At 49.9% G+C, this 12,785-nt stretch overlaps 2 protein-coding genes across 2 annotated transcripts in view; one reads left to right on the top strand and one right to left on the bottom strand.

The window, feature by feature from the left end:
• The first annotated feature begins 3,775 nt into the window (after positions 1–3,775).
• LOC131209730 (peritrophin-1-like) lies at positions 3,776–6,845 on the top strand. The gene is made up of 2 exons (XM_058202898.1): positions 3,776–3,791; positions 6,454–6,845. The coding sequence occupies exons 1-2, from the start codon at positions 3,776–3,778 to the stop codon at positions 6,843–6,845; spliced, it is 408 nt and encodes a 135-aa protein (XP_058058881.1).
• A 1,181-nt stretch (positions 6,846–8,026) lies between these two features.
• The window catches only part of LOC131209536 (probable chitinase 10), a 7,084-nt gene continuing 2,325 nt past the window's right edge, over positions 8,027–12,785 (bottom strand). Inside the window, exon 3 of the mRNA XM_058202664.1 lies at positions 8,027–8,645. Coding sequence (XP_058058647.1) covers positions 8,027–8,645 — 619 coding nt within the window. The remainder of the gene's footprint in view (positions 8,646–12,785) is intronic.

Below are 12,785 nucleotides of genomic sequence, written 5' to 3'. Positions count from 1 at the left end.
TCCTGCTCCCGGAGAAGCTGTTGCTGCTTAAGTCGTTGCTCCTGACGATATCGTTCCTGCTGCAGCTGCATCTCCTGTTCTGCCAGGTACGCCTTTTCTTCCTGCTGCCAGCGCAGTGCCTCCTCTTGTTGTCTTAGCTTCTCTTGTTGCTTTAGTTTCTCTTGTTGCTTTAGCTTCAGTTGCTGCAACATTTGCTGCTGCTGCTGCTGCTGCTGCTGCTGCTGCTGGTTACGGTCCCGTGGTTTCTCTAGAACATCGAAAGGATTGTCCACCGACGGTCGCTGTGGTGCCAGTGGTTGCGGCTCTTGTCTGTTTGGCACGAGCGGTACCGGCTTGTCCGGCTGCCACTGCTGTGACTGCTGGAGCAGAGGTCGATTATTCCAGCCACCGAAATCTGAGTCTCCGAAGTTTGGAGTTTTAAACTGCGATGCTTCCTGAAACCACTGAAGCTCGGGAGACAATGGCGGATTGGGACCGTTCTGGTTGACAAGGTACTGCTCTTGGGGCTGCTCCCCCCGGACCGGGGCCCCCGGACCAGGCTTGTTGCTAGGAAGTCCCCCGGACCAGGGCTTGTTGCTAGGAAGACCACTCTGATACGGTGGCTCCCGGGCGTTCCAATAGCTTCCGTACGGCTCGATAGGCGATGCCCCTGGATTGCGATTGCCTACGTCAGCTTCCCACACTGGCTGCTCGAAGTAAACCGCCGCTTCGAGGCCGATCACTAGACATAGCACCATCAAGGAGACGGGGCATGCTCCATGCCCGTGAAGAGCTGAAGGAAAAACAGAAAATGTAACACACTGAAGGCGAAAACTTCATTCTAAGACTAGCTCACCTCTCATGATGTCCGATCAACTGTCCGACTGTAGGTTATAACGATTGTACACTGAAACGATTGTTACGTCAACCCGCCAAGCACAGTCCTATATAAGGCACGTGGCCCTATTCCTGGTACCTTTGGCTGGAGCGCTCTGTCTCAACGAGAGATGCACTCTTCCAAGAGGTGCGCCGGCCAGCGTGGCTTAGCACACGTTCCCGGAACTGTCGCCCCCGGTAATGGGTTTTTCGCGTTGTCGGTTGATGCATAATTTCTGTACACAATCACTGATTGTGTCTGATTGTGTGACGACGGTGAAGAACGCAACATCATACGCGAAAGATCTTGTCCGAAAGGGGACTTGGCTGTGGGTGCATGATAAGACAAACAACTCCTTTAGCCAACTGTGACCTCCGTTGCGTAACAGCGACGAGATAGCCCCAAGATCACCGTCGATAGCTGCTTTCATTCGTCGCATGATCGTAATCACCTCTAGTCTGGTCAATTTGATGTGCGTAAACCCGTAAACTCGCCCTAAAGCTGGTTACGCTTGTTGATGGCTGATCGATCGATCGATCACCTCTCGGCATTGGCTGCTGGGCGTTTAATCCCTAACGAGTGGCCTTGTACCTTGCTCTGCCTTGTGCCTCGGAACTCGACCGTCCTTGCGAAGGATAGAGCGGGCAACACTAAACGTGTCAAACTATCTTTTTCTCTAGTAAAAGCGTAAAAGCTTTCGACTCTAATTAAACACGATTCCACGATTGACCGGCGCAGAAAACGAATTGGAAAACAGGGCGACGGCATCGGAACCACGTTTACCGGCCGGCAATCGACAAAAAGCATTCGATAGCAATCACACAGCGAAACACATTCTAACTAATAAGCTTCTGAACCTCTGATCATTCGGTAGCATCGGTCTGGAATTGGCGAGCAAGTGGTATAAAAGGAACCTCCGTCAGGATGGCCACTGTAGTCTGTGAATCGGGTTTGTGAAAGAACTCAGGCAATCAAACGAACGACAAACTCCAACATGAACGGTAAGTTAAGCGAGCAGTTCTTCGAAGATTCCCGTGTAACCTACTATCCTACCGCACGCGTGTCCCTCTAGCAATCATCGTGCTGACCTTGTGTGCCATCGCTGGCGCTAGCGCCCAGTACAATTACGGCATTCACGGTGTGAAAGTCCCAGACAATTACAACTACGGCTACAACCATTACGTCAACAGCCAGCAGCAGCAGCACCAGCAGCTGCAGCACCAGCAGCACAACATGAACCAGCAATATAAGCCAGTGGTGGCTATCCCGGATTCTCGTTGCCCCCGTACGGACGACCCGATGCGCCCGGTCCACCTCCCGTTCTCCGGTAACTGTGCCAAGTTCATGAAGTGCACCGGTGGCATGGGCTTCGTCATGGACTGCCCGGCCGGGCTCGAGTACAACCAGCGTTCGGATCGTTGCGACTACCCGAATGAGGCCCAGTGCAGCATGAAGTAGAAAAGCTCCAGTCAGTGTTGGCCACAGCCGGTGGCTTCCAAACTATGGGCAACTATTCCAGCTACAGACATATAATGTGTTAGAAAAATCGGCCGCAGGGTTGGATACCGTGGAAAAGGTGACGATGATGATGTGTTCGAAGGCACTATTCATGAATAAAGCACACGTATGAATACTATTTCCCTCCGCAATGGAATGCTAACACTAAACACGGCGTTTCCTGGCAAATTGTTGTGTCGCAGCGAACCCAGCGAATTCCGGATTATTTACATTGTCGATCATAACATAGAATGTTTCATCGCTCTGACTGGCTGCTGATGTTGATAAGGTTGATGAAGAATGAGTGGAATCAAAAAGATGTAGAAGAAATAATTCCACAACCATCCATCACGGCAGTGCTTGAATACGAATAAAACCATACACTAAGACATTGGCTTACGTTGAAACAAACTGCGGGAGTGGCTTTTTATTCAAATCAAAACATTAAGCTTCATCTCCTTTCGAAGCTGCACCTTCTTATCACGACGAACGTCTCTCAATTCGCAGTCCCATCGTCAACGGGGGTAGAAACGATTGTTGCCATAGTCGATTCTGCAGGAGGGCATCAATTTACGTAGCCGTCTGGGTACAGACAAAGACGCTAAGTTTTCGTCGAGGATCAATCTCTCTAGCACAGGGAACTTTGCCGGTATATCGTTAAAATCATCATTCTTTAACTTCAAGCGGCGTGGTGTCGTAGACTTTAGTAGCGGTGGGCGAAATGAAAGATTTGGGAAGAATTTATTCGATCAAACATCACGATTCTAACCCTCTCTCTGATACATTGGAACACTTACCGAACAATTTGACAATGTCAAGCACCGAACGTTGTTGCGATGAATGCAACTGATGCAAGTAGCGCCCGATACGACAAGTTCCTGCAAATGTTCCAATCGATCAAACCGAACAGAATCGGGCAACTGAATCTGCGAAGGAAATCAAAACCAATGAAACGGCGGCTTTGTAGCAACAATGGTCTAGGGTTAATGGGTAATCTTACCCCTTTTCTAAAGCATACTTCTAAGCGTTGGACATTCGAAAAACTCCCGCAAATGAACTGTAACATAATGTAAGACAAGCGATTCTTGACTTCTAGACAGCTCAATTGTGGCACTACTTCGCAAAGGTTTTTCAGCAGAACTGGCGGATACCACAAATTTAATTGTACGGTTTTGAGAGATACGATAGCTCCACGGAACATTTTTCTATTGACCCGTCCTTCCAACGACAGGTGCTGCAAAAGATGGCATGTTAAGTAAATCATTCTTTTCGGAGTCTGATTTGCTTACCTGCAGCTTGGACAGTTGCGCCAGAGACTCCAATGATCCTGCTTCCGGATTCAGCAAATACAAGTGTAGATACGTCAAGTCAGGACAGTGGCTGGTAATGCTTCGAATCCATTGTACTGAAATCTCCACGGAGATGGAGAGTCTTCGAAGTAAGGGGTGCCGTCGAAAAAAGTCACTACCACTGCTTGAAGCTGGGTAACCAACTCTACCCGTGGTGAAATCCTCTAGAAGTGCGAACGTTTGCTCGAAAAAAGGATGGAAGTATGTTGCCTTAAACCGATACACGTGAACGAGTTTTAACTGTCGACTCAGGCATTTCCAAGCTTCCAGGTCACGATCTGTCTCGCAGTTCATGTAGAGATACTGCAAATTAGGCATATTGGTATAGGAGCAATGATTAAATACATTCATTCCTGTATCCACGTTGAGGACCTGCAGGCATTTGAACTGCGGTAAAACCGGGAAAGGTCCATTGCAGTCGACCTTAACGTACTGAATGCTATGAATCTTCAAATGCTGTACTTCAGGAACTTCCATCAGAATCAGTCGTAATTGTTCGGGAGATTGAGCATGGCGTATGTCCACCATTCGAATAGGCGGCCGCTTCAGCGTGTGTGCGCGTGCGTTCAGCGCGTGCAGTATCCTGGTAAGTGATGTATTCCCTGCCTCACCATCGTGCGGATAATAACCCGTTTGACGCACGTTGCGATAGTTCCTTTCGGTATTGAACAAAAATTCGTATTCTTGATATGAGGGAACTAAACACACACGGTCCATCCTTCGTCCCGAAAATGTCAGCGTCGACCACCGCCGGCACACGCGGGACGCTCGCTTCAATTCGTACACATCCAGGTAGTCGAAAATCTGGCATAAAACCTGCCGAAAGCAAACACTTGTTAGCCAGTTACATTTACTTTTCATTGTGAATCGCTTACATCATCGGGCAATTCGTTTAGCTTCATTTTTCTCGAATGTTTCACGTTAGAATGTTTGTTTTCACTAATGCTCTCTGCGCAAAAATTCATATTCAGAGCTTAAGGTAGCGACGCCGGCTAGATTCGAACTGTATTAAAACCCGCGCTGTCAGAATGAATGTCAAAAACACAGGTTTGCTCGACCGCAGTCCAGGGTTGTAGCCCTTCATACGACTATCAACTCAGCAGACCCCGAGTTGAACCGAAACAACTTAACAAATAGTTGGCAGGCCAAACTTAAACTAAAACACTTGCGTATGAGAATTACAACAAATTTGTTAATGCTACTTAACAGAACATAATGCACTTACGTAAAACAGTATACTTCATAAAACATTAAATATCGTCCGTCCCGTTTACAATCACAAGTTTGAGTATGGAAGAGCTAAGTTGTTTCAGTTTCCGTTCCTTCAGTTCATTATCGTTTTCTACCTACATTTGTTCGCCCGTCTTGTCCTGACGAAATTGACTTTGGGATTGGGGTTTTAAGATTTGAATTTACTATTAATTTTCTCATACTGCACTCACTTCGTTCAAATTGGTTCAGTTTCGGTAATTCTATTGAAACAGATTACATGAGTGTCTTTGTACTTGAATCATAACACTAAAGTTTATCTCCTTCCGAAGCTGCACTTTCTTTCCATTACGGGTGTCTTTCAATTCGAAGTTCCATCGTCAACGGGGTAGAAACGATTGTTGCCATAGTCGATTCTGCAGGAGGGCATTAATTTGTGTAGCCGTTCGACACCAGCCAGAGACACCGAGTGTTTCTCGAGGATCAGTCTCTTAAGCGCAGGGAACTTTTCCGGTATCTGTTTGAGTTCGTCGCCCTTTATCTGCAAGCGTCGAAGATGAACCGTTTGGCGATGGAAAAGATTGTAAGAATTTAGTCAATTAAACATCTCGATTATGACCCCTGGTTCCTCTTTTTCCGATATATTATACACTTACCGTACTATTGAGCATTGTCAAGCACCGAATGTTGTTGCGATGAATGTAACGAATGTTGCTAAGCCCAAGTAATTTAAGTTCCTGCAAGTGGGCCAATCTATCAAATCGTTTCTGGTGGACGATATAAACATTGGACTCACGATCACGCCATTCGGGCGGCGATCGGTGTTATGCTGAGCAAAGCAGAAAGGGTCACGAAAGCCACCACAGTTAGGTCGCAGCAAGCTCAGATTGGATCAGAGCTAAAAGCAATCAAACGCGGATGCGAGAGGTTGTTCTCTGCGCATACCGCACAGATCAAGTAAAGGCGAAATAAAGTCGAGTGAATTACAACCGAAATGTAAAAGTGTACAACAAGTTTATTCACATTTCAATACACTGCCGTAGGCTTTCTAATTGATTCTAATTTGACTAAATCAAAAAAAATAACACTTGCTAAATGAGATACCGTGTTTGGGGTCCGATAATGTAAAAACACGGAAGTTTGCCGATTGTGTAGCAAATTCTTGTGAAGCCACGCTGAAGGGCACGGTTCCGTGGGCCTTTCCTTCGCGGTACGCACGGTTTGATAACGGTCGGATGCGATGCTGCCATTGATAACGGTAAAAGCGAACGTTAGTTAGGCAGCACCAATGACAACTAGCCTCGCCTGTGGCTCGTCTTTCTGGTCAATTAGTCGCATTACTTACAATAGTTAGATTCCGTATATAAGCGAAGCAGGCGCCGGAGACTCAGCATCATTCGCTGTGTGCCCGTCAGGAGTATAGAAGTTAGAACTACTCAAGTTCACACAGCACAAACAAAATGAAAGGTAGTGTCCGGCGGTGTTGGTCATCTAACGGGAGGCGTTAATCTGGTCCACGTTTTTCTCTTCTTTTGGCGGCAGTCTGCATCGTTCTCGCTGTGATCGTGTCCGCTGTGGCAGCGGAACATCTGCAAGGAGAGCCCCGCTACGAACCGTACTACGGCCAGCAGCAGCAGCAGCAGTACCAGCCGCAGTACCAGCCGCAGTACCAGCCGCAGTATCAGCCGCAACCCCCGAAGGAGCAGCTGACGGCCGACGGTTACAAAATTGTGCCGGGAGTAGTCGATGCCCGGTGCCCGCGTGCCGACGATCCGAGCAAGCCCGTTCACCTGCCGGTGCGCGGAAACTGTGCCAAGTTCATGAAGTGCTTCGGTGGCCGTGCCTACGAGATGGACTGTCCGGGCGGTCTCGAGTTCGGTGCCCAGGTGAACCGCTGCGACTACCCAGCGCTGGCCCAGTGCTCCAACTTTTGATGCGGTTTCGAAATGGATCAAACGGAAGGATGCGATCGTCAGGTTGGCAGACACTTGCTTGCGAGGGTTAACAGACATTATTGAATAAAACACTCGGTTTTGCTGAAAATTTGCTGATCACTAGCCAGAATACGGGGTGGATATGACCAATGATACTGCGATGGGCTGAAATCCCCCACTAGCCGGTTGCTAATTCAATGAGTTCAATCAGATTAGCCACTGACACGTGGTTCGGTATCATCGATTGGCGAGAAGATTATTACGGAACGATTAGTAGCAGTGAGGAGATTAGATAGGGGCGCTTCGGAAGCCACACGGTGAAATTATGGTACGCAATGTCGCATCACCTTGCCAAACGGTAGTCTGTACAGATTTGCCGGCCACTGATGGTTCTAAGCGTGACAGTGTTTTGCTCTCCTCAACCTGGTGCCAAGAGGGCCAACGGCCAAGGAGCTGCCTGCACGGATCCGCCCAATTATAACCAATATTTTCCCCATTAGTAGGACTGCTCCCGGTTCTACGTGTGTTCGGCAAGCGGTCCCTATGTCCCTATCCTTTGACCTGCCTAAATGGCTAGCACTTCTCGTCTTCGACGCAAGAATGTGAAACACCGGAGACGGCAGGGTGTGAGGTTTCCGATTTCCGAGGACAATTCCGACAGCGGTAACCATTCCAACCGGTGGCATCAACACAACACCCACCTGGACAGCTGATACCACGCGAGGAACAACACCCGTGTGAACCGTCATTGGTCCAGTGCTCCGGCTACTGATCCGGTTTAGAAGTGAACTAAACGGAACACATATTTTTGAATAAAACACGTGGTTTTGCTGAAAATACCTCGTACTGTACGTTCTGGCGAGATGAAGTAACAGCCAAACAGAAGAGGGTGAATTGGGGCCACAATCACATAGGCCTCCTTAAGGTCAGGGTTTCGGTCAACTTCACCGATGTTTCTGCAGTTACATCGAGCTTGAGGTTGATACTAGGTGATCAGTGTTCCCAACAACGACTGGAACTATCAGGGCATGGAACACAACGCAGCGGATTGAGGATCAAATAGAAAGTTCAAGTCCAGCCAGTGGCAGTGTAAGTTGTGCAATGAAGAACCGTTTAATTCGACAATAATACTGTCCGGTTCCGGGACCTCCAGTTGGGCATCTCACTCGGAAGTTCGCGACCTACATGCGACCACAGCCGCCTTCCACGGGATACTCGCAGCGCCCTTCCTTCACGTCGAACTCGAGACCGGCCGGGCAGTCCATCTCGTAGGCACGGCCTCCGAAGCACTTCATGAACTTGGCACAGCTTCCGGTGCGGGGCAGGTGGATCGGTTTCATCGGATCGTCGGTGCGGGGGCAGCGTGCGTCCACGACGCTGACCGCCGGTTTGTACTGTGGCTTCGGTACCTCCGCCCGGGGAGCCTCCCGGTCCTCCCAGCTGGGCCGATTGAACACCGGTTCGCCCGACGGTTGCACGATATGGTTGGCCTGCTGAATCTGTTTCCGCCCGTCCGTTGCGCAGCGCACCAGGTAGTCGTAATCGCAGCTCAGCTGCTCCAGATCGTACTCCAGACCGTCGGGGCAACGCATCTCGAACGCCATACCGGACGCACACACCAGGAACCGGTTGCAGTCGGTCGGATGGGCCAGATGCACGGTCCGCTCCAGATCGTCTACACGTGGACAGCGGGCATCGCGCACGGCCGTCACCGCGGCATCAACGGCCACCATCGACAGGACGAACAGCAGTAGGATATTCTGCACGGCTGCGGAAGACAGCTCGGGGCGCGTGAGTTCCCTGGAAAGGGTGGAGTTCTTGGCGGCTACCTACCTTTCATGGTTTGTCTCAGACAGTTGTCTCAGGGGCACGGTGTAATAGACTTCCCCGTAGACGGATGCGAACCATTTTATAGGCGCACCACGAACCTGGCCCACCACTGCGGGCTCCAAAAACCGTGTTGACAAAGTAGAAAATGTTGTACCAATTAAAGTGACATTGTAGCCGTGTTTAACGATAGTTCGAGTTTCTAGTACACCGCAAATGGGTGGCTAATCATATGACACGCAACCGTGTCAGTCTTTGGATTGAAGTTGGTCATGGTTCCGGGTTGGCCTATGTAATGTGTTTTTTTATTGCCAAACTTCTCAGCATGAAGTGTCGAACTGCATCGGCGTACTTATCTTATCGGATCTCGAGCGGCAGCTCATTCGGCACCGCTCGGAAGTAGAGACCATCGCCAGAACACGGGGCGGATATGACCAATACTGCGTTCTACTAATGGGACTCTAGGGCGCTGAAATCCCCCACCAGTCGGTTGCTAATTCAATGAGTTCAATCAGATTAGGCACGAAGGTTCGATAACGTCTACTATATTTCGTCCGTCCGTCCGCCCGCACAATAAGAAACAACTACTACTGAGGAAGAAGTTACCGAAGAGCCAACGGAGCAGCCGGAACCGGAAACGAACGGAAACCGCAAACAGAATCAGCGACACTGATTCTGATCTGGGAGCACGGGGCCAGATGCTACAGCAAGTAGTTAAAATACCTTATATCAACTAAATCGAACGGCTGTTATCAGCGGTGTTTCATGAATTAAATGATTGGTCGTAGTTAAATGATTGATCTTTGGAACAGGTTCCTCTTGGTCCCGGATAAAAACGTGAACGTCCCAGTCGACGGACTCAAATTATGAAGCCGTCCTAGTCTTGGAAAACAAGATGTCCGCTACGGTGGTTGAGCGACGGAAACGGATGCGGGATTGTAAGCCAGCAGTCCTAAAATTTGAAAATCAGGATGTTAAAAAGAAGGCTCTAGCTGTCCATTTGGACCTCCTAGTTTTGCGTGTTTTTGGCAGCATTACCTTGTTTTGACATCAGGTAAATGATTTCAGGGCTAAATTAAGCTCCCAACCTCTCTTTGAAAGGACCATAGACCCTGTCAACTTTTGTGCCTGAAAATGACGTTTTGCTGGGATAATTATTTTTCCTGCTACCTGTTGAAGAAAACCGCTACCGGATCACATCAAATGCTTGTTTTTGGAATATCGCAGTGTATTAAGCGGTTTAAACAAACCGAAAATTGAGATTTCAGCTCCACAAGCAAAGAGCGCCAGAGGACTCAAAAAAAGACTTTCTGATGGTACCAGAAATGGTGGTTCAGGGTACAATCAAATCACTTGACTGAGAACTGCTATGCCCTCCCGCTGTATTCACCAGACTTGACTCTTTCCCAATATCATTCTTTTTCTTCGATGGGACACGAGTTGGCTGAGCAGCACTTCGAGGAAGTCGAAATTGGAGGACTCAATAGTTTGCTTCAAAAGACGAAGAATTCTTTCGTCAGGGAATCCACGGTTTAGCACAGAGATGGGAGAAATGTATGTCTAGCGATAGTTTGAATAAAAGAGAATTTTTCATTTCATGATTTGATTTTTTGAAAAAATCCCGATTTTCATGTTTCATTGCAATGTAAACGCCTGCGAGGTATGCAAAACCTATGCACTACTCGTTTGAATCGACCGTTGAAGGAGATCGATTCGCTAGAATTAGGTTACTCTCATTCAGCAAGCCGCAGTGATAAGATATTGGGCAGATTTTCCTGCGTAACTTAATTCCGCTGGCAGCGCACCGCCCATAAGCACCGATTGAACTTGATTAGCCCGGGCGATTGTCTTCGTGAGTCTACTGTCGGTAGGTTACGCCAATTACTTCCGAGATGCGTAATCGAAATATATGGCCGCAGGGAGGAATAGATATGGTCGGCAGTGGCGCATAAGCGAAAGTTGTTCAAATTTCGTGATATTCTATTCGTAATTCATACTGCTTCCGGATGGGACAAAATATCGTTGAAGCGAAGTATTGGCTTTAAAAGAGTCATAAGGACTTTGCTGCATCAGAAACAACAATAAAAAGGTTGGTCTGCAGACTTCAAAAGTGGCCGTAGAGTGGCACCGAAGATGCAGAACTCAGCGGATGTCCAAATGAGGTGGTAGCACCAGAAAACATGTGACAATATATGGATCCATCACTTCGCTTAAGAATCAAAATGGTCGCCACCTGAGTGGAACGTTCGATATTTTAGGATGTGCGGCGTTCATTGACTATCTTGCGAAGGGAAATAAATTCGGCAGCGAATATTATATAGCCCTAGCATTGGGCAAGTGAGGACCGAAATTGCAAAGAAACGACCGCATATGGCAAAGAAAAAAAAACGCTTACCGGTTAGAAATTGAGCTCACCAGTCAATGTCCGGCCTCATAAAACGTGGTAATTAACATTGTACCGGTGGTATCGCGAACCATGCATCGCGAATTGGCAACAAACAAGATTCGTTCCAGGACCTCGTTCGACCATAGCCCCAGGCCGCAGTGTTTGCGGGTCCCAACACAGTGGACAACGAAAATAACGACAACACATCCGGGGCCATCTTTGTTGGTCGTTTTGTTTGGCTGACAATGCGAAAGGTTTCCGGAACTATCTGGTGCGGTTGCCTTTCCCATCCTCCGTAGTACCGTCGCCTGGAGGTCAAAGTGAAGCCTACGAAGCCCGACTCAGAAAGCGTCCAGCACTGTCCCGCCGCCAGGTGCCCTTCGGGAGCGTTCCGTTCCAGAAACCAATCAGCCAAAGTGGTTCCGTGGGCGCGCACGCACCCGCCCAATCCCGGAGTGGCGGTTCAATGCGCCGGGATCATGTCCATCAACTTGTCGTCTGTCACCGACTGCCACCGGGATGGGCCTGCTACTGTCGCTACAAAAGGCGTGCCGTCCGGTCGGAACCGGTACTAGTTGTTAGCGCGTCCAGATCGCCACCATGGCCTCGCAGTATCGGTGGCCAGGGGCCGTGATTTTCGTACTGGTGACGGTGTGGATCGACAGCGGCCACTCGTTGGCGGCTAGGGATTGTGCCAATGCGGGGGAACTGTTGCCCCACCCGAAAGACTGTCGCAAGTATCTGGAGTGCGTCGGGGACACGGAGCTACGATTATTGACGTGCCCGGATGGCCAGCAGTTCGAGTCGGCCTCAGCCAGCTGTACCAGCCGCAGCTGCGGTAGTGAGTGTCGCCAGCGCAAGGATGAAGAATCCGGGACGCCGGAGGGTACCAGCTATCTGGGGCGAGCGATCGTGGATCCGTGCGCTGGCAGTCGACCCGGGACCAAGTTCCCACATCCGCTCGACTGTTCCATGTTCTACCAGTGCACGCAGTACGGTGGTTCAGCGCTGTTCAGCTGCCCAGATAAGCTTGTGTTCCACGCCCGCATGTTGGTGTGTGTCTGGCCTCAGGCGGGAGTTTGCAGTCCGGGCTCAGAAGGAGGCGGTGGCGGTGGCGGTGGCGGTGGCGGCGAAGGTGGTGGTGGCGGAGGTGGTGGTGGCGGAGGTGATGGTGGTGTTGGCGGTGGCACGGAAGTGGAGTGCGATGCGGGCTGCTTCCTGGACTACCGGTGCCCACTGGACTGTGATCCGATTGTGCCACCGAAGGTCATCCCGCATCCCAGTCGGTGCGATGCGTACCTGAGGTGCAATGCGATCGGGCACTCGTGTGAGCAGCTGTGTCCGCCGGGCATGTGGTTCAGCAGCATCTTCCAACGGTGCATCTTTCAAGAGCTGTCCGAGTGCGTTCCCGTCAACCGGCCGGACTGTGTCGTGCCCGTGTGCACCCCACATCCGGACTGTCCGGCGATCGACACGGACCCACCGACGATGGTGCCGAATCCGGGGAACAACAACACGTACTACATTTGCCGCGATGGGCTGGGCTGTCTAATCTTCTGCCCGCCGGGACTGGTGTGGAACTTCCTCACCGGGCAGTGCGATATGGGCGATGGAGGTGATGAAACCGATCCACCGCCAACGCCATCACCTCCGATTACTCCAGAACCAGTGACTACCACAACGCCAGAGCCAGTGACTACCACAACGCCAGTTACTACGCCAGAGCC

The sequence above is a fragment of the Anopheles bellator genome, chromosome 1 (assembly GCF_943735745.2).
Source record: "Anopheles bellator chromosome 1, idAnoBellAS_SP24_06.2, whole genome shotgun sequence".
In the NCBI taxonomy this organism is placed as follows: Eukaryota; Metazoa; Arthropoda; class Insecta; order Diptera; family Culicidae; genus Anopheles; species Anopheles bellator.
The sequence above is the reverse complement of the archived record's forward strand: the minus strand, read 5'-3'. Positions and strand labels throughout refer to the sequence as shown.